This window comes from Artemia sp. Qi Xiang Cuo, chromosome 3, assembly GCF_049724085.1.
Source record: "Artemia sp. Qi Xiang Cuo chromosome 3, ASM4972408v1, whole genome shotgun sequence".
Taxonomy (NCBI): domain Eukaryota; kingdom Metazoa; phylum Arthropoda; class Branchiopoda; order Anostraca; family Artemiidae; genus Artemia; species Artemia sp. Qi Xiang Cuo.
This window is the reverse complement of record NC_142796.1, coordinates 95,130,909-95,152,293: the sequence shown is the minus strand read 5'-3', so window position 1 is coordinate 95,152,293 and position 21,385 is coordinate 95,130,909. Positions and strand designations below refer to the sequence as shown.

At 35.1% G+C, this 21,385-nt stretch overlaps 1 protein-coding gene across 3 annotated transcripts in view; it reads right to left on the bottom strand.

Annotated features, from left to right (window-relative positions):
• Positions 1 to 18,970: 18,970 nt before the first annotated feature.
• LOC148954779 (double-stranded RNA-specific editase 1-like) overlaps positions 18,971 to 21,385 on the bottom strand; it is a 60,686-nt gene continuing 58,271 nt past the window's right edge. For all 3 annotated transcript variants that reach the window (XM_089086746.1, XM_089086747.1, XM_089086748.1), the window contains exon 8: positions 18,971 to 19,789. In XM_089086746.1, the coding sequence (XP_088942872.1) occupies positions 19,707 to 19,789 (83 nt within the window). In that variant the 3' untranslated portion in view covers positions 18,971 to 19,706. The remainder of the gene's footprint in view (positions 19,790 to 21,385) is intronic.

Here is a 21,385-nt window from a genome sequence, read left to right as displayed (position 1 = left end):
GATCAGTTTCTGATTTTATTGATTCAACATCTTTCTTATGTGCTATCATGAGCAGTGTTTCCACTTCTACTTATTTTGGTAGTAGAATACTTATTTTTGGAGGCTTAAGTTTTCGTGCCGGCCAAGTATTTTTGGTTTTGATTCCGTTGAATTGTAATCCTATAATGTCTTATAGAATGGAAGGGTGCAATTGTTTTTAGAAGCGGCATCTTTGTCGAGAGCGGAATCTTTGTCAGGAGCGGCAAAAAGGAAATTCGGGAAATTATACAAATCGGTTTTAAAGGAAGTAGTTTACTCAAAACTGTAAGACCATCCAATTATAACCCATGTATTATTCGCTCAGTTTGCCAATTTACTATCTAATATCATTAGTTGAAGAGCCATTGATAACTCATGAGTATGCCACGAGCTCGAAAACGTAAATTGGCAGCATTGAAGAAGGAGAAAGAAGCAGAAAAGCAAGTTTCTCTGAACAGATGGATTAAGAAGCAAAAGCCAAGTGAACTGGCTCGGCAAGTAAGTAACCTACAGTATTTGTGTTTTATTAAGTCGTTTCTTTTTTTCGTGATCTGGTTGGACAAATTTAATAGTATGAAACCGGCTGGGGAGTTTATACTGTATTAATAGGCTGCGGTAGCTTAAATGTTCACCCTATCTAGCAAAATATATACTTTTTTAGTTTGTTTGGCCAAATTACTTAGAATTGATTGGGCAGTCTTGTCCTGGCTTGTGGAACTGTGATAAGAAATTCAGATAATTCCCAAAAAATTTAAAGCCGATACCTAGTTTCCCGTAAACCTTTGAAAAACCATATAACTTCTCGCAGTTTTTCCTGGAGATAGAGGTGTTCAGTTTTAATGAAACATATATCATCGGAAAGCCTATTTTTTATTTATTCTATTAATAGGAGTAAATTTTCTTCTTAAAGTTCAGGAAAGGACAGTCCCTCAAAATGTTCCAGCATACCTGCTAGGAAAATGCCAAAAATCACCTCAAAGGAATTATCAGTTGACCAGCTTGGTCCCTTTGGGAATTCCCTATGGCGCTAAAAAAAGCCAATTCTTTTTTACTGTTGTAAAAAAGCTAATTCAGAAGTTAGGTAGCCTCTTTTACTTTCTAGTTTTCTTCTTAGATCTTTCCTTTTTTTCTGTCATTTAATTCTAATTTAATAAAAGAAAAATTATAGCCCCTCAACCAATGCAGTATAGTTATCTTTCAAATTAACTAGCCTTTTACTGAAAAATAATAAATTCAAAATAATACTGGATATGCAGTAGACCTGGTTTCCAATGAATTAAATAAAAAAAAAACAAGTTTTTTAAACTGAAAGTTAGGAGTGACATTAAAACTTAAAACGAACAGAAATTATTCCGTATATGAAAGGGGCTGTTCCCTCCTCAACGCTTCGCTCTTTACGCTAAAGTTTTTTATTGTTTTAAAAAATAAAGTTCTGAGACAGAGTAAAACTTTAGCGTTAAGAGCGAGGCGTTGAGGAGGGGACAGCCCCTTTCATATACGGAATAATTTCTGTTCGTTTTAAGTTTTAATGTCGCTCCTTACTTTCAGTTTAAAAAACTTGTTTTTTTTATTTAATTTCTGATCGTTTTATGGATGTCTCTAAATTTGGTTATGACGTAATTTACAAATTAACTTACGTAATTAACTTCTATATTCGTATATTTTTCTTCTGGCAAAAAATACTAAGTTGCAGATTTTTACATATATGAGCTTGAAACCTATATAATAGGGTTTTCTGATACGCTGAATCTGACGGTGTGATTTTCATTAAAATTCTTTCACTTGTAGGGGATGTTTCCCCCCTCTTTAAAAAATCGGGTAAATTTTCTCAGGCTCGTAGCCCTTGATGAGTAATACTAAAGTTGATAAAATTCATATATTTAGAATCAGCATTATAAACCCATTCTTTTGATACATTTATTGACATCAAAATTCTGTTTTTAAAAGTTTTGATTACTATTGAGCCGTATCGCTTGTTTTTTTTTTTATTGTTTTTTTTATTACATATATGTTATTACGTATATGAGGGGGTTCTCCCCTTAGTCAATACCACGCTCTTTACGTTAAAAGTTAAAAAAATTTTAATTAAAAAACCCCTGAATCACAAGGGCCGTTTAATTAGAATAGATAGCTCTTTTGAAAGCACTAAAAAAAACTGTAGCGTGAAGAGCGAAGTATTGACTTGGGGGAGAACTCCCTCATATACGTTAAGTTCTATTCTGTTCGTTTTAAGTTATAATGTTGCTTCTTACTTTCAGTGGAAAAAACTTGTTTTTTTCTATTTAATTTCTGATCGTTTTTTAAATAATGCTTGAAAATCCGGCGCTCCCTTCATAGAAAAGTCCCTTACCCCAAAGAAACATCCTCCACGGAAAGATTCTGCCGAGTAACCCCCTCCTCCAGCCCCCCCCCCCCAGAAAAAAATCCGTCCTGAAAATGTCTGTATACTTCCCAATAACCAATAAATAATGCTGGCAAGTCCGGCGCCCCCATCATGGCAATTTCCCTTCCCCCATGAACACTTCCTTCATGGACAGAGCCTCCAACATACCCCCCGACCCCCCCCCCCCCCACAACCAGAAAAAAAACCCTCCTGAAAACTTCTGTATATTTCCCAATAACCAATACTAAATGTTAACATTGGGTAAAGTTCATAGCTTTTAGCCCTCCCCCCGGGGACTTCGGGGGATTAAGTCATCCTAAAAGACATAGTTATCATATTTTCGACCATGCTGAACAAAATGGCTATCTCAAAATTTTGATCGTGACTTTGGGAAAAAATGAGTCTGGGAGAGAGCCTACTTGCTCTCCATTTTTTTGATCACCTTAGAAGGCAACTATCGATTTTAATTTTCATGCCAATGAGCTCTACTACAATGTTCTAGGACCATTGGATTGGTGAGGTCCCCCCTGGAAAAAAATAAAATAAATAAACACGCATCCATGGTTTTTCTTCTAGCAAAAAATATAAAATCCCACATTTTTGTAGATAGGAGCTTGAAACCTCTACAGTAGGGTTCTCTGATACGCTGAATATGATGGTGTGATTTTCATTAAGGTTCTATAGTTTTTAGGGGGTCTTTCCCCCTTTTTTAAAATCAGCCAAATTTTCTCAGGCGCGTAACTTTTAATGGGTAGCACTAAACTTGATGAAAGTTATATATTTGAAATCAACATTAAAATATGATTCTTTTGATGTATCTATTGGTATCAAAAACCCGTTTTCTAGAGTTTTGGTTACCATTGAGCTGGGTCGCTGCTAACTTACAGTTCGTTACCACGAACTGTTTGATTAAGATTACCTCTATCGTGTTTCGTTTTGTTCTTTTTTCTTCTGGAAAAAACAATTAATCTAATAGATAACAATGCTTCATAAGTTGAGGTGCATAAGTCAAACATTGTCTTTTTTTTTCTTTTCTTTCTTTTTTTTATTGATTGAAACACGCACTTTTGGAGTGCTGTTAATTTTATGGATAGAAAAACTAAATTGGTTGAGGGGCATAAGCCAAAGATTGTCGTTTTTTTCCTTTTTTTTTTATTGATGGAAGAACACAGTTTGGCAGTGCTTTTAGCATTCGATTTGCTAAAATGCCGACTGGTGATATGAAGCCGCATTCGATTTGCTGTAGTCACGGTTCACGTTTCGGCATTTGATCCTAAATTATGAGCCTGTTTGGTGGCCAAATTTTCAGCATTACTCCAGAACAAACAAGAAAACGTCAGAGAAAAAATGCAAATTAATCTACAACGGAGAAGGACGTACCTGACATTACTCCACATTGAACGTGAGCGTAGTTTATTTTCAATCTATCATGACTTCCGAATCATTCATTCAAGGACTACTGCAAAGGCTTTTTGCGATTTGGGTTGCTATTGCATTAAACCCAAAGTTTCTATCATTGTCTTTACGGGTAGATAAGGATCAACGCATGCATAATCCTCCGAAAAACGCCCTCTTTGGCTTTGCTGAAATTTCCTGTTTTTTTCCGAAGTTCGATATACTTTAGTAAACTGTCACACCATGGAGGAGTTCTAGCACTATTTTTCCCGAACTGCTTTGCCGAAAGTGGAAACTGCCACGCAGTTTGGACTTAACATACTAAAAAAAAGCAAAGTTCAATAGTGCTTCAAAGTACAAGAGTGACTTTTAACCTTTGGGTATATCTTTCAGGTGCCTGACTCAGCACCCGAACAATCCATTGCCGTCGCTTTGGGTACTTCGAAGGACGTGGTTGTCAGTTAGACTGAGCTAGTAGAAAACGAAACGACTCAACGAGACACTGCGCCTGTCACTGCTCAAGAGGCACAATCTGGACGAGATACGACTCGAGATGAGGAGCACCATCGTTCTAGTGGTCCTACTGATATTTCTTCATCCTCCCACGACCATCCATGTCAACCACAGCTGCTACGGTACCCTGCACAGGTTTCAGCAAACGGCAAGCTAATACGGTCATTTAATATTTAGTATAATGGAAAGCATCCTTGGCTTGAGTACTCAGTTAAGGAAAATTCGGTTTTCTGTTTCTGCTGCAGACACTTTGGCGGCACGTCAACCCTTCGCGGACAGAGAGACGGGGCGAGGCCTTTCATCGAGACCGGCGTTAGAATATGGAAGGACATCTCAAGCGTTCTAGAAGAGCATGCGAAAAGTGACCGCCACAGGGACAGTGCAGTTTCGTGGAAAAGTTCAAAGCTATACAAGCCAAGGAGATGCAACCCATCGCATCTGTTTTGTCAACGGACAGGAAGAAGGAGATGAATGAAAATAGGGAACACGTAAAGGCTTTACTGAAAGTAATGGCCCTACTGGGGCGACTGGGTACAGCCTTTCGCGGCCACGATGAGACTGAATCTTTGGCAAACAAAGGACATTTCGTCGAAACTTGCTATCCTCTCGCCAAGTATTCTCCCACGCTTTTCAACAAGCTACAAAGACGATACGGCCACTATACGTCCCACAAATACCAAAATATTCTAATTTCAGTGATCGAATCTAGGATTCGGTCTAAAATATCACAAGAAGTTAGCTTACCAAATAATTTGCTTTTATTGTCAACGAGACAAAAGATATTTTGAAGAAAGAACATCTCGCCAGTCTTCTGAGGTGCTTCGACGAGGGAAAAGTACGAGAAAGACCAATAGGATTCTACCATATGGAAACCCTGGATGCTGAGAGTTTAGCCAGCTTCATTCACGACACAGTGGCGAAACTTGGTCTCGACTGGAACTATTGTGTTACTCAGTGCTACGACGGAGCAAGCGTGATGAGCGGGCCCTTCTCCGGTGGTCAAGCGCGACTGAGAGCGAAAGTGCCACAAGTAAAATACATTCATTGCTATGCGCATAGACTAAATTTGGTCATTGCAAACTGCGTTGAAGGTGTTGGGACTGTTGGCTCATTTTTTTTGTTAGTCCAAAATCTGTAAACGTTCATTTCCAACAGCAACACCAGACATCAGCTTTTTGTCGAGTCCCAAAAGGCTACTCAACTGCCAGTCCTGGAATTAGAAAGGAGTGCTGCGACAAGATGGTCATACTGGTACGGGTACTGCGACGGTGCGACGGTGCATACTGGTACTGCGACGGTGCGATGATCATACTGGTATCGATCAATATCGAAGATAAGACTCCGATATGAATGTGTTCTGGCTGTACTGTCTGCAGTCAGCGAGGGAGCTGATAGTGAAGCTTGTGCAGAAGCAGCTGGCCTCCAAAGAAAAATAGAATCTTTCACAGTTATATTCCAGATGCTCTGTATGGAAATAGTTCTGAAGACGATAAACTCCCTTTCTGAGCAGCTTCAGGCAGCTTATCTGGTAATATCTTATGTCCTGCACCTTGATTCAAGCAACAATGAAGGAAGTAGCTGAACTGCGGTCTGACACTTCATTTGCATCGCTTTTGGAGAAGGCAAAAGAGTTCGCTGAGGGTATAAAACGTAAAGTACCTAACGTGAATGGGCCCGCGACCGGATCCTCTTTTGCGGGTCAGAAGGGACGACCTAGAAGAACCCAAAAAAGTATCAAACACTTGAAAGAATTCATGACCACTTCGACGTGAGGAAAAAACTTTGTTGAATCCGACAATAGAGCTCCAACTCTAGCGGAAGAACTGAAAAGAGAATACCTGGAGACTGTAGATCGTCTGATTGCGGAATTCGACAGAGGGTTTACAGATAACCTTCCTGTGCTCAGTAGACTCGAAGCTCTGGACCCCAGCTCTACCAAGTTCATGGATGCAGGGCTCCTCAAGCAATTCTCTGAACTTTATTCTGAAATGGACATGGACCAGATCCTTCTTGAGGCCCAAGCTGGTATTGCCAAGCGGTTTTTGCTCGAGGAGGAGGCAAAGCCGAAGAACTTCATGGACGTCTTCGATAATATCGAGACACTTCCAGTGGCCTATTCAGAAATTATCAAAGTTCTTCATATTGCTGCCACACTTCCTGTCACGACAGCCAGCAATGTAGGCTTGTTTTCTGGGCTGGAAATAGTGAAGAACTATCTGCGCTCGACCGCAGCAGACGATCGTCTTAGTCACCTGCTTTTGACCTTTGCAGAGAAGGATTTAGTTGAAAACTTGGATTTCGACTAGCTTGTTGACGACTTTGCGAAGATGAAACCATGACGGTGAAACCACGACGGTTCCCAATGTTGCCTTGAGTGTCTACTGATCTGTTTCAAAATTTTGTTGTATTTTTTTATTTTGTATATTTAGTTCATCAAGTAAATTTTTATATTGTCATAGCTGGAGAGTGACTCCGACATGGACTTAAGCGTTTACTGTAAGCAGCGAGCTGAAGAATTCGGCTACAAAATACACTTTAGTCAGAGCGTGAGTTTCTACAGAGGTTTGGCTTTTGTAAAGTTATAGGTTCGGAAAAGTGGAAGATTCCCAAACAGCTGTTTTTTTAACATTGCACATACCGTTTCTGCTTTCTTCAGATATCTGGCCTTTTCCAAACCTATGGCATAAGAGCGAAAGAAGGAAAGGCAAAGCAATTGAGACAATTTCCTTAATTTTTACGGTAACTCCCATGGAAGGCAGTTTTTTTTTCAGATAAAGCTAGGGCCCATGTCGATTGCTTGCCCACCCTAAGGTTTGGCTGAAATGGCGCATCTGCATATCACCACAGATTGGATTTTCAAATTTTTTCTTCTCTTGAAATTTTTGATGATTTTTACTTGCTTTGTAGGCTACATATAAGTTCATATTTCTAGCTTGAATGGTTCCCTCTGTCTTTTTATTGCCAGCCTCCTTTTTGGCCTTTTTCATGTCATCCTGACTTTGCTCAGATGGTTGTGATGTCCCTCCAAGTTGAATTTCTGAGATTTGGTGTTCTGGTGTTTTTTTTTTATTATTTAGAACCAACTTCTAATCTTAAAATTGTTTGTTGAAACTGTCAAGTTGGTCACTAGGGTCAACTTTAAAATTTCAGCTGAAATACTTATAAAACTTGATATATTTGGAATCTGTAATAAAGAATAAATTGATTTTGTGAAATATTTGGAGTAATGCTTCTTTGAAAAATCTGCAAGTGTTTAATGTTGAATAAGGGAAGGGTTTTGCATTACTTGAGCACTCTCCAGAAACATTTTGAATGTAAAATTATCTTTTTGTATTCCTTCATACAAAGCAGTATGTGTTATAGGTACTGCCATCCTAAATTTCAAAGCTGCTACCTGTGCCCTTATTAAACCAAGGACCTTGTTTGCCTTTGTAGCCTGGTTGTGACTATAAAATTTGAGCTTGTCAATTATCACCAAAATCTTGCTCTTGCTATGAACTAATACTACTAACTACTCACTATGACTCCAAGCCATACCTGCCAAGCTGTAATTGATCAGTACCTGCAGAGTTAACCTTATGATAGCTATGACAGGGGTTTGCTTTGACCTTGCACAGATGTTTATGAGATCTTCTTATAGAGAAGAGAAAATGTCTGTGGAAGTTGCTGATCCAAAGAGTTTAGAATCATCTGTATGTAGTTCTTAACCACATTGGCATATAGTTCAATCTGTTCTTAACCACCTCAGATGTGTTGTTTGTGGAGAGGTTAAACAGCATTGGGCCTAGTTTGGTTTCTCAGGGGACATACTCCTTTGCTCATCTCTTTCATCATCTACAGTGATAAGTCTGAGTTGTATAAGGTGAAGCTGTGGATCCATTGGGCAATATCATTGTCTATCTAATATATAGGCAGCTTTATTATCAGGTAAGGATGATATATTTTTATCAAAGGTGTTAGAAAACCAAAAGACAAGAAAATCCTGTTCCATCAAGTGTGTTATAAAGTCATAGGATTGTGTTAGATGTGTTTTGATGGACATACCTTTCCTGAAGCCATGCTGACCACCAAAAAGGAAACTATTCTTTGTCATATGTTTTATTATGTGATCAGTGACTATCCCTTTGATAAACTTGGCCACAACTGGTCTAAAGCTAATGGGTCCCCCAATATATGGTGAAATTTCTGGAATTCTTGTTTTTTTCTAGGAAATAAAATTGGGTTCCACATATCCCAAAATATTTTCAACACCATCATTGTCCCCTCCCCTCCAGATAATTCTTACAAATCATTTTTTTATTTTTTAAAAACACATTAATTACTGTTAAGTATAAATTATTCTATGTATAAATTCATAGTATGTATAAATTCTGATCAAAAACCTAGTTTTCATTTCATAGGTTTGAAAAAAAATCATTGAAGTGTCTTGTTTCAAATTACATCTGATATAATTTAATGTATTTTTTGGAGAGGGCCTGAAACAACATTAAACCTTTGCATTTGCTTTGCTGAAAGTTTTCCTAAAAAAAGTGCCAAACCAAGGTCTGAAAATTGTATTAATATTTTTCCAGCAAATGAAATATATATATCTTTGTCTGTTATTGTGCACAGTGTCGCCTATAGCTTTTAAAGTCATTACTTTTTGAGAAGGCCCTTTTTCTCCTTTTGTCAACTTTTTTCGTCATCTGAAAATATGCTGGGCCGTCACCAGGGATTTTTCCTTTCTATTGCACCAAGTAAAGATGGGAATATATTGTGGTCACTCAAAATTTTGAGAATCTCACCTATTTTATGAAAACAAAGAAGACACATAAATAAAGAAAAATAGCCTTATACACTCATTAAATGTAGAAAGAAATGAACAAAGCTTATATTATGAATCTGTATTCTTTAACAGACAGGAGGGACAAGTCTCCAAGCTTTGAAAAATTCAATCTCACTTTTGGGGCAAGGAATCCCAAAGTAGGTAAAAGCATGCAAATGAGAAACATCCTAGAAGAAAGAAAAGTTCTTACCTTTACAAAGAGGACCTTCTTTGGCTTTTTTTATTAATCAAAAACAGTATCAGGTATGAGTGACAACCTTCTACTACCCCCCACAGCCCTCAGGGCAAGGGTTGTAAGCTATGCCCTGGGGGTATATAAGGTTTTTATAGAAAGCATTGTTGTAGAAAATTCAAAAAGGGCTCATTCGATTGGAAAATGAAAGGGCTAGTGTCCTTTTTAATAGTCAAAAGTGATTGAAGGGCAACTACCCCCCTCTCACGCCCACCATTTCCGTAAAGACATCCAATCAAAATTTTGAGATAACCATTTAGTTCAACGTACTTTAAAGTTCTGGAAATTAGGTATTTGAGGATGACAACCCACAGGGCAAGGGTTGCAAGCTATGCCCTGGGGCGCATAAGGCTTTTAGAGAAAGTGTTGTTGTAGAAACTTCAAAAAGGGCTCATTTGATTAGAAATTGAAAGGGCAAGTGCCCTTTTAATAGTCAAAAGTGATAAGAGGGAAGCTACCCCCCCCCCACACACACACACATAAGCATTGTATTGTCCCAAACTGAATTTAATGGAAATTTTGACAAAGCCATTCTATTCAAAATAGTCTAAATATCATATAACAAGGCTTTTGGGGTTGAAACAAACCCCAGAGATTAGGGGCAGGGGTTGATGTCCAGAGGGTATTTAAGGTTCTTATGGAAGGAATGGTTGTTTAACTTTAGAAGAGGCTCAGTCTTTTTACTATGTCAACATAAAATGAACAGAAATTAATTAAAAAATTAGTTTTTTAATTTTAGTTTAAAACAACTTATTTTTTAGTTTAAAGAATAAGTTTTTCAAAAAAAGTACAGAATTCCATTAAATCAAAAATGAACAAAAATAGAATCAAATAATCTACCAAGCATACAAATACCACAAATCAGTATCAATAAATAAATGAAAACAAAACAAACAGAAATTAAAATAAAGAACAGAGTCAAACTCAAAACAAGCAGAAATTAATATGAGTAGAGCTCTAAAACCCTATGCTTTCTAAAAGCCAGAATATTATTTGTACTTTACTGAAAAAATTGTTTTAAATGTTTTCATTTTTAAAGCTTTAAGAAATCAAAATTAATTATGATTTTAAGCAATGAATATTAGCATATGTATATTAAACTGACAATGCATATTTTTTTTCAGTAAGTTTATACAAATTTTTTTCAGTAAAGTACAAATTATATTCTGGCTTATAGAAAGCTCAGGGTTTTAAAACCCTACTCATATTTATCCCTGCTTGTTTTGAGTTTGACTCTGTTCTTTATTTTAATTTCTGTTTGTTTTGGGTTTAATTTATTTATTGATACTGATTTGTGGTAGGCTAGTTGTATGCTTGTTAGATTATTTGATTCTAATTTTGTTTGTTTTGGTTTAATGGAGTTCTTTACTTTTTTTGAAAAACTTATTTGTGGAAAAAGTTTTTTTTAATTAATTGATAAGAAATGAGCAACAGACAAAACCAAAAATCAAATGACTATCAGGAACTAGATAAAGACTAAGGCAATAAACTAACACGGCTTTATATTTGGAGTTCAAAGATAGGTGAAAATTTTCTAGTGGAAAATCCTTCCCTGGCTTGTTCAGAAGAATATTACTGCTAGATTACTGAAATTTGCCTATGCTAGAAAAAAAAATATTTATCCTAAATTAGCAGAGCACTAAGACAACCTATCCAAATGAAAACTATCCAGGCTAACATGATTAGAATGATAAAAAAAGCAAAAAAAACAGACAAATGACAAACAAAATAAGCAATCTCACAATCAAGCTTTCACTGAAAAAATATTTACCTTTAAAATTAGAAACAGGCTCAAAGACCCAGTTTCTTCCTCATCAGAACTGAACAATTTCAAACAATACAAAACCCCCCATAGTATTCATTTTCTTTCTTCATTTTATCAATGTGATTCAGGGATACTAAACCCAATAAGATTCACTGGCAACTTTAAGAAGTTTTTGCTAACATCAGTCAGCTATAAGACCTTAGAACCTGACAAGTATGTGTCCAATAAGAGAGTCATTCATACTCCTGCCATTTACCCGTGCCTCAGCCATTAAAACATTTGCCTCTCAATTACTTGGACTATCTGGTCTTGACTTTTCTCTGTCTACAATTACCCAGCCCAGTCTTGATGCAACCTATTGCCCAAAATACTTGATAACTTCAATTCAACTTAAAACAATAATCTGTGGAGAAAGATGTAAGATCTTGGAAGTCAGATCTTAATGCTAAAAAAAGGGTTATTATAATGTAATGGGTATAGAAATCATGGAGGTCTTCAGGTTATACATGTGGAATGTAAGATGAAAGAACTTTTTATTAGGACAATGTTGGAACAAGTGATGAGGAAAAAAGAATCACTAACAAGCACTTGGTATGAAACATGGAAAATAAAAGAAAAGAAATATCCTCCAAAATATAATCACGCATTTGAAGAAATTTATGAAATAGAAAAATTAGGAATGTCGCTTGAAATAAGTCGGAAAACTGAGAAAGTATAACTTGAGGAATAGTATGAAAAAAAGAAGCAGTTTCTCCTACTGAAGCTAATTGAAAATGGTAGTTATAGTGAAGAAGAGGTGGACAAAAGTTTAATACTACTAGAAAGTTGCCTGTTGCCGCCAAAATCTAAAGAACATATATTTTTCTTTATGCATAATTTGTTACCCACAGAAGAGTCGAAAGTAAAGATGAATATGAGTGGTAGTAATGGACTTTGTAAGCTATGCAAGAAAAAACTAGAAACGCACTACCAGGTAATGTTAGAGCGTGAGAAACAAGAAACAAATGTACCAGGACTGACGAATTCATTGGAAAGTGTTACAGGTAAAAAAGATGAAGTTAATTTAGAGAAAGCTGTGTACCTAAAAATACATAATGAGGCCTATATAAGGACAATAGTGTACATAGCATTGCTTTTTTTGTTATTGCACGTGGAAGCAAAAAGAAATCCAGAAGGAAGATTATGATGTGGTAAATCATTTTGAAACAGAATCGAAAAGGATAAGGATTATGAAGTGTAAGAAAATTGAGGACGTGTTTGGTCTAAAGTAGAAGGGAATAGTTTTTGCGTCTTGGTGGGCAAGGATGTGTTGTTAAAAAAAGGGAAGAAATAATAATAATAAAAGAAGAGTTAAGAAAAAATTATAGGGTTTAAGGTTTTACATTTGTATGATTTTGACTTTTTCATTTTGTGGTAAGGATCTAGGTAGAAGATTAAAAAATGAAGTTTTTAGTTTAGGTATATTGAATAAGATCAGATTTTAAGTTAAATATTTTGAACTTTTAATGAAGTGTTTGATTTTAGAGTTTAATTAGAATTTTTAGATGATAATAGTTAGCTTCAGGATTGGTTGAGTATTTTTAAGTTTATTTATTAGGTAAGATTTAAATCGAATTGAATAGTTATAGTATAGGATTTAATGAATTTTTAGATTATGGATTTGGTCATTTATTTTAATGTTTGTTTGGAATTTATTTTAAACTAGTGGAATTTATGTCATATGTTGAGGGGGATACAATTCACCTGGATTGTGAAGTATTTGATTTTTGGGAATAGTTTTGAGGATTATTGTAGCTACCTAACAATGCAATGCCCAGCAAGAGTAGACTGTGTTGAAATGTGATGTATTGAAAAGAAGGTGTTATATTTTTAATGTTTTCTTTTATTTTTGTAAATATAGTGAAAAGTGTTATAAAGGTAAATATATTTTAAAGTACAAAAACGTATATGCATTGTAAATTTGTATTTTAATGTTATATATTATAGGCCTAGTGAATGGGAGCAGCCCCTTGCTGCCGTGGGTAGCTATATTGAGAATTTTGAAATTGTTGTATGGTAAGTTAATGGATGGAGAATTGTATGAATGAAAAAAAAGTTTTTAGGAAAAAGGTAGATAAAATGTACTAGGAGAGAAAAAACTATGTATGTGAGGAATTATAAAACTGGAAAGCTATGGAACGTCGAGTAAGAGGTAAGATAGATAGGTAGTAAAGTGAAGGAATAATAGAGAAATAGGGACAAATTAGATTACAAATAAGCAAAAAGTCTTAGATAAAAAAAGAAGAAAGAAACAGGATTGATTTTTTTTTTAGTGTAAATTGTAGTATAGTGTAAAAGGGTTGTTATAGATTACCATCTAGTAATCTGCAATATACATTATATCTAAGTTTAAGAGCCTATTTTAGAAAAGATTGATTGAAAATATTTGTCTTAAGTTAGGTGAGTTAAGTGAGTACTTGGTATCTTATTCCAAGCTCCTTGAATTATGGTAAAATTTAAGATGAGCCTTAAATATTGGTAAAATTCTAGATGAAGAGGTCTTTGCTATCTTGGAAAGTACTTATATTAGGTGAATGAAACTTTCGGGAATGTTTGAGTCTAAACTACATCCTGAAAAGAGCTTTTATAATCTCCATCTCTTTCTCCTCTGAAGGGTATTGGCACTTGATAAACTTGCACAAACTCTGTGCTATAGAAATTAAAATTTCACAAACAATTTTGCAGCTCCCCAAAGGCCCAAGAAAAGTGATTTGAGATTTGCAATATGGCTAAATCCATATTTACAAGGTTTTAAAGAAGTTGGAGAACCTTATCTAAAATTTGATGTAAATTTTTGGGTGACCTATAATTTAACTAGGATGAAAGTGAAAACATCAGCTGATGCCTTTTTTTATGCTCTTTCATAATTCAATAATTGCTTCTTTTGCAAATTGTATCTTGAGTCCTTAAAGGCCTTAGGCATTTCATTTTTGTAACCACACAAAGAATTTATAACCAACTGTGAGGTAAAATTCATGGTAAATTTGCAGTGGGCCATATAATTTAGCTAGGATGATAGTAAAAAATCATTTGATGCCTTTTTTATGCTCTCTCATAATTCATATAAAATACCTTTGGGGCCTCTTTAAGAGCTGAAGATGCAATTTGTAAAAGTAGCAATTATTGAATTATGAAAGAACATAAAAAAGGCATCAAATGATTTTTTACTTTCATCCTAGCTAAATTATAGGGCCACCTAGAAATTTATCAAATTTGGAAAAAAATCTTAAAATTTTTAAATCTAATTTTTTAAAATAATGATTGAAATCCAACTAAACCAGCACTATACAGAAAAGAAGTCAAGTTTGGTTAATGCTAATGAAATAAAATTGGATGAACATATAATAGTTTAGAAACAAATATGGGCTATATATTTGCACATTAGGGTGGGGGGCGGGTAAGTATAGCATATATTAAATACATAACCTAACCTAGGTACCTCCTCCCCCCCTAAACCCCAAAAAACAATTGTTTAAATATTGTAAACTCAATGAGAAACCACACTTTGCCATCAATTTATCTAGTAAATACCTTTTTGTCTGGTTTCCTTGTACAGTCTATAGTGCTAGTTTAGTTATAATGCATAACTACCTTATTTTTTCTAGGCTAGAATCAAAGACAAGCTGACTTAAACCAAAATTTAAAAGACCATAGCCTAGTTTATCAGAGGTTAAGAAAGATAGCCTAAACATTTCTTCTAAGCAAATTTTTAATGTCTTGGAAATAGGGAAGGAATAGAGAGGAGGCTGAAATCACCTTCCCAAAGCATAATTTAGACTCTGAATGCATTCCTGAAAGTGTCATTCTCACAACTGATATACTTTCCAGGATAGCAAAAAGCCCCTCAATTAGAATTTTCTCTGAATTATATAAAAAATACGAACTTTCAATATGGCCATGCTAAGCTAATTACATGCATTTAAGTTAATTGCATGTAATGGTGGAATTGAAATTTGTATAATTTGTTAATGACATACCCTACACCAGCTTGCTCAACATGATTCTTTAAATAAGCTTTTAAGTCAATTTCCCTAACTGGGTAAAATAGCCACAAACTTAAAATTATTGGGTTACTTGAACTGATTTGATTTTATCCTGTCACCAACATTTTCAATTTTTAAAAATATATGCCTAAAGCCCTAGGGCATTCCTTGTCTAGAAAGTAATTAATCATGATTGATTACCGAAAAACGTCAGTAAGCCCCGCCACTTACCATTATTAATCACAGTTTATGTAATTAGCAGTATGATCTTTCCCTATCTCACCCATTATAAAAACCCGGACCGAGGTGCGAGTGCTCCAGAGAACCTATAAACATAAGCGGCATTAGATCTTTTCACGGGTAGACAAAGAATAATCACCTACGGAACAAGTACTGACAAAACCACTTGGCCGGCTCAACCAATAAGTGCACAAATAAGTGGGAGGAGCTTTTTGTTCGCACCGAGAATGAAGAGCCAGAAATCATCTGCGGTAAACTTACTGGATAATTATACAAACTGTGTTATTAATTATAATCACTCGACGTGGAATACACCCTGTAAAACTGCATATCGAGGTCTTTTTCATTAAAAATTTTGTTCCTGGTTTTCCTAATTTTTCTGGACTCAGATTTCGACTAAAAGAATTTGAAGAATTAAATATAATATTATGTCCTTGGCTCTCAACCGCAGCTTTCTAAGCTTCTCATAGGTCCTTGGTATTATCCAGGAATTCTGACCATTCCAAGAACCAGACAAAATACAGCAAACGTATCACTGCGTAACCAGAAACATTAAGTGCTGCATAAAAACAAACTTTGATGCTTATTTTTGAGTAAAATATCCTGTACCATAAAACTCGTGGAGGATCAGAAAGCCCATTGAGCAAGGGGACAGGTACGACAGTTTCGTCAACAACTAGCTTTTGACATGGCGCAATCAAATATTAGTGTATACATTAACTTCAAAAATAAATCCTACTTTACAAATAAAGGTAGGGGGACATTTTATGGCTCTCGAAAACCACTTAGAAATAATATACAACGATTTTATTTACCATATGCCGACTATGAAGGGTCAGAGAAAGGGGGTCATTTCACGAAAATATGAGGGAAGGGGCTGGGGCAAAATGTCTTCAGAATCTAGGAAAGGGGTTACTTTTTTTCATTACTTCAACGAAAATACAAGAGGCATTTTTTTTTACAAAAACATCCCCAAAAAGACGTTTTTCAGCATCTTAGGGAGAGGACAAAAATGATAGTGGGAGAGAATTCCCTCCCCCCTCCCCATTGATGCCACTAGTCAGAGATTGCTGATACGAGCAATTTTGAGTGATATTCCGAGACAAAACGAATGGCCCTTGACTCAAGATCATTTAAAGTGCACTAACACCCTACGCGTGGGGGTGTTTTCAACATTGGTAGTTTTTGTCTTTTTTTTCCCTCTCATGTTCTATATTTTATTTTAATAAATTTGGACCATAGAAAATATAAGAAAAATAATTAAGAGTCTTAATTTTTGAGCAATGTCTTTGTACAAAATCAAAATAAATTGAGAAAATAAATGTTTTTGAAATAATTCAGGAAAATTTCCTGCCCGTGTATTTTATCCCTTCCTTCTTGATTCTGAAAATGCTTTTTTGGTATTTAGTAGTACTAACAACTCACTGCAGCATCATGCCGCCAGAGGTCAGTAGAGCTGCACACAACCCTTCTCCATCGCAATCTATCTTAAACTTCCCTATTTAAACCCTCCCGAGAACTTCCAATTCCCTCCTCCCTAGATTCAAAAAAATACATTTGCCCCCCCCCTACATTTCAGGAATTGATGCCACTAGATCTGATAACTGGTAAATTATGTTGCAAATTACTTGATCTTTTATTCATTAAAGCTTGTATAATGGCTTGGCTGTGTAAACTGGTTGTAAATGCAGTAGGATTGAACTTGAAAAACAAAAACAAACTACAATTGAAATAATGAGACATCCGTTCGAAAGTTTAAAACAAAACAAAAATATACGGATTACTGCAACCAGACTTTTGATCAAGAAGGAAAATACTGAGGAGGCAAATTTTGCATTGTGTAAACTTATTGCATAGCAGCCACACAAGATCATATAATTTATTCAACCAAGCGTCGCTTGGTCGTTGATCCAAAACTTGCCACCTTCTGTCAGAACTTGACTTATTAAGCAAGCTACCAAGAGAAGAAATAGAACTATATATATATATATAATCTATTACGACTCTCACCTAAAACACTGACGAACTATTAGGCTCTTAGTCGCTTATGCCAATGGAACCTTGAAGCTGGGCTGTTAATATCAATCGCAGTCGGGAGGTCTGTGCTTCGCAACAAGCTGAATATGCTAACATGGCGCTAAATTTAACACCCTAAGCTCTTTTTTTTTTTACTGGAAGCAAGAACGCCCAGAAGATATTCTTCATGCAAATAGAAGGATCAAGCTGGTCAACCACAAAGCTCACCTTGGTCTCTCAATAGGGAATACAGGTATCTTTTCGTTTCGCTTAAAATGTTTATGTAGTATAATCCAAAGAGTATGGATGACTTACAAGATTGGAAATTGGCGCTAGTTTTGGCCAAATAAAATATCAATGCCATCTGGTAAGATGGCATTTGATGGCATTGAGTGTGTCTTAGCATTTTCTCAAGCTTTTTAATCGTTTTTCTGTCAGAAACTGAGATCACTTATTTCTACACTAATTTTACCAACTACACAAATTAAATTAATTATTCTCATTACATTGAGAAAAAGTCCAAGTGCCGCCAAACGCTAGATGGTGTTGAGGTTTTTTTTGTGGACATTAGCACCAGTTTCCGTTCTAACAAGTTACTCATACACTTTGGGTAAAATTTGTAACCTATCATTCTGTGCAGCATTTATAAAAGCTAAACATAAACAAATTGACTGAAACTCATTTAAACATCAAACAGAACGACCCGTTCTGTTCTTTCTCTGTGATTAAATTTAAAAAGTTTTTTTTTTTTAATGGAGGAAGGCTTGGCAGAGGTCTTAGTTGAAATATCTGCTTTATCTTTTCGTTGTATCCTCTAGCCAAAAATCACCTTCGTTAGGCTTTTTTTCTTTAATTATTTTTCGTTGAATCTTTGCTGTTTTATCATGTCATGTATAGCCAGTGCGGTATTGGAATCTATTTGATTGTAGTGATACAATCATTTCTATGGAATTGAAGTCTATTCACAATACCCGGTTATTTAAGCAAAGCCAACTTTGACTTTTTTTAATATTAAAATTCAAATAATTTTTACTTCCTCCTTTGAAATGATTGCGTAATCTTCACTAATGACTTTGATAACAAGACCTTAAAAGCAACGATTATCTCTTTTTGACATTTATTGTAGAAAAACAGAAAGATCTACACACATAGACAATTGTCCAATTATTCAGTTATAGATTAAAAGACGAAACAACTATCTAGGGCAATTGATTTCAATATAATCAAATATAGAAAAGAAACTGAGTTTTTATATTGAGGAATTATAGGGCTATCGAAATTATAAATACGCTTTATATAACTTCGTTATACATGCGATATGTCCTAGACCCTAATTATCATTTATGCCAAACATATACTTATTATTATTTTTGCCCCCCCCCCCCAAAGAACATATAACGAAAATCTGGATCCATTTCAATTACTAACAGTGGAGAACGGAACACAATGTATTCCCCTTTTATAAGCACTTAGGCATTATATAGCATTTTAGGGGCTGAATTTGTTGCTATTAGCTATTTTAGGCTGAATGTAATAAATAATTTAATAACCAAGGGTATTAAAAATAAAAAAAAGTTTCTTGAACTGGTTGAGTAGAAACAGTACCATAAGTATATTTTAAAATTAGGAAAAACAGGAGTTGAATTTCAATGAAAAACAACTCCATGTGCGGTTTTCAGAGCCAGTGAATGCACACACACACACAAAAAAAAAAAAAAAAAAAAAAAAAAAAAAAAAAAAAAAAAAATGAAAAATTAGCTTAAAAAATGACAAGAAACGACTGAAGGTTAAAGTTATCTCTGGGAATCAACAGATTCTTAAGGTTTAAATTTTTGTGTACGAAAAGCGTTGTTAGATCGAACGATCGAACGTGGCAACACTGATAGAAATTTGCCATTGCCCAAAAGCTTCATAGTTTTCAAACAACCAAAATAAAGCTCGTATAAAACCATGGTTTTCATGTTTGCGAAAACATAATATGGGTCCAGAGAAAAAAAAGAATGTTTATTTTGATGTTATTGGCACTTGAATGATAATTGAGTTCTGGGGTATACCCAGTCAGGACAATTTTGGTACTTTTATACAACACCAATACATACGTTATTACACTAAGCGATAACACCAACCAGAAACTAATTACTTCTTCCCCAATAAGAGAATTTCAGAATTATATTTGAAGAAGAGATATTAAAAAAAAAATTAATCAATTGTTCACTTTTCTATTTCAGATATTAAGAGGATGTGAAAGAAAACTTAATTTAAAAAAGTGAGAAAGGTATTTGTATTCCTTCTTCAAGTTACTGTTCCTGGCAATCGACTCCAAAAAGAGCCTTCACAGCAACCCGGGCTGCTTCCTTTTTCGCGATCTTCAAATTAGGACCTGCAAAACAAATTAATTTTATTAAATTTGCATGTATCTATTCCAAGGCTGCACTCCAAGGAATTTCCCCCCAAGATATTAGAATTACTATTCTGAGCTTAGAATATTTAGAAAAGCATTAACCTAAAATTATGCCCTTGAAAAGATATACATTTTATATACCGTATTTGTATTGTTATTATTACATATTATATACATATTATTACTATTATTTATTTTGACCCACCCTATACTAAGGTATAATACTTGGAGTAACACGAAAGAGAAACACATAAAAATACAATGCAAATGAAAATAGAAATCACAAGGAAACCATTTAGAGAGTAACACATAAAAAATAAAAGAAACTAAAACAAGAGAAAAAACATAAAAGGAGAAAAAAACTCACAACTTGCACAATTTTATTAAGCAGTAATGTAGAGAAACATGGAAGCAAGCTGTTTTTATTGTTATTATTATTTAATTTTTACTCACTCTTTACAATACAGTACTGAAAAACGTCGAATAACAAGAGAAAAACAAACAAAGGAAAAATAATTTACGACTGAAAAAACCTGACAAGGCGGCGGTTATATATATCGGAGATTGCGTTGGCGCAAGCATGGAAGACTTAGTAATAGAAATATCGAGCCATCGAAGATAAATCTACGAGAGGGATAGTAAAGCCACCACAACGAAGGGGAGTAGCCTACTGCAATTTTTGTTACAAGAAAGAAATTCACATTTATCTACAACCGAAAAAGAAGTAGCAACACGAGAAACCCTGTCAGATAGACCAGTTTTTAACGGCTTATAAGAAGCAGGTCATCAGCATAGACAAGATTTGAAACATCAGAAAAACTAGAGTGAAAGGTAGCCGATATCTTTGCAGGAACTCCCGAAATACATAATTTAAATAGGGTCGGAGATAAAACTCCGCCTTGCCTTAAATCTCTTTTCACTTTAATAATAGCAGGCGCCGATTTGAGCCGAAGAAAAGAATTAGAGTACCAGCAACGAAGAAGCATTATAACCGAAAGATTGACCCCACAACCACGAAGAACAGAAAAAATCTGACCATGACATACACTATCCAAAGCTTTTGATAGATCTAAAGCACAAAGATAGATACTCTTTCCCTTAGAAGATAATACATGATGCGCATGCTGACAACCTACCCTGGGCCGAAATGCAAACTGGTTATCTCCCTCAAGCATATTATTAGTCACAAAAGGTAGTAATACATGCTCAAGAACTTTACTGGAGGTGTAAGAGACAGTAATAGGTCAACAAGAAGAGCAATTTAAAGGAGATTTCCCCTCTTTAAAATTGAATAAATTGTACCACACAAGAAACTCTCTAGTACACTAGAAGTAAAAAGACATCTGGAAAAGTAGGTGTATACGGTCAATAAGGGGGGTAAAATCTAGATATACCATCGTTACCAACATTATCTGATTTAAGTTACTTAATTGCTTCAACTAAGGACGAAAGAGAAATGGAAATATAAAGGCGTTGAGATAGGGGGGAGGGGGGGGGGGGTTTACTAAAAATAACAGAAAGGGAACGAGCATACAAAGAATGCACAAGGTAATTAACATTAGAAAAATAGACAAG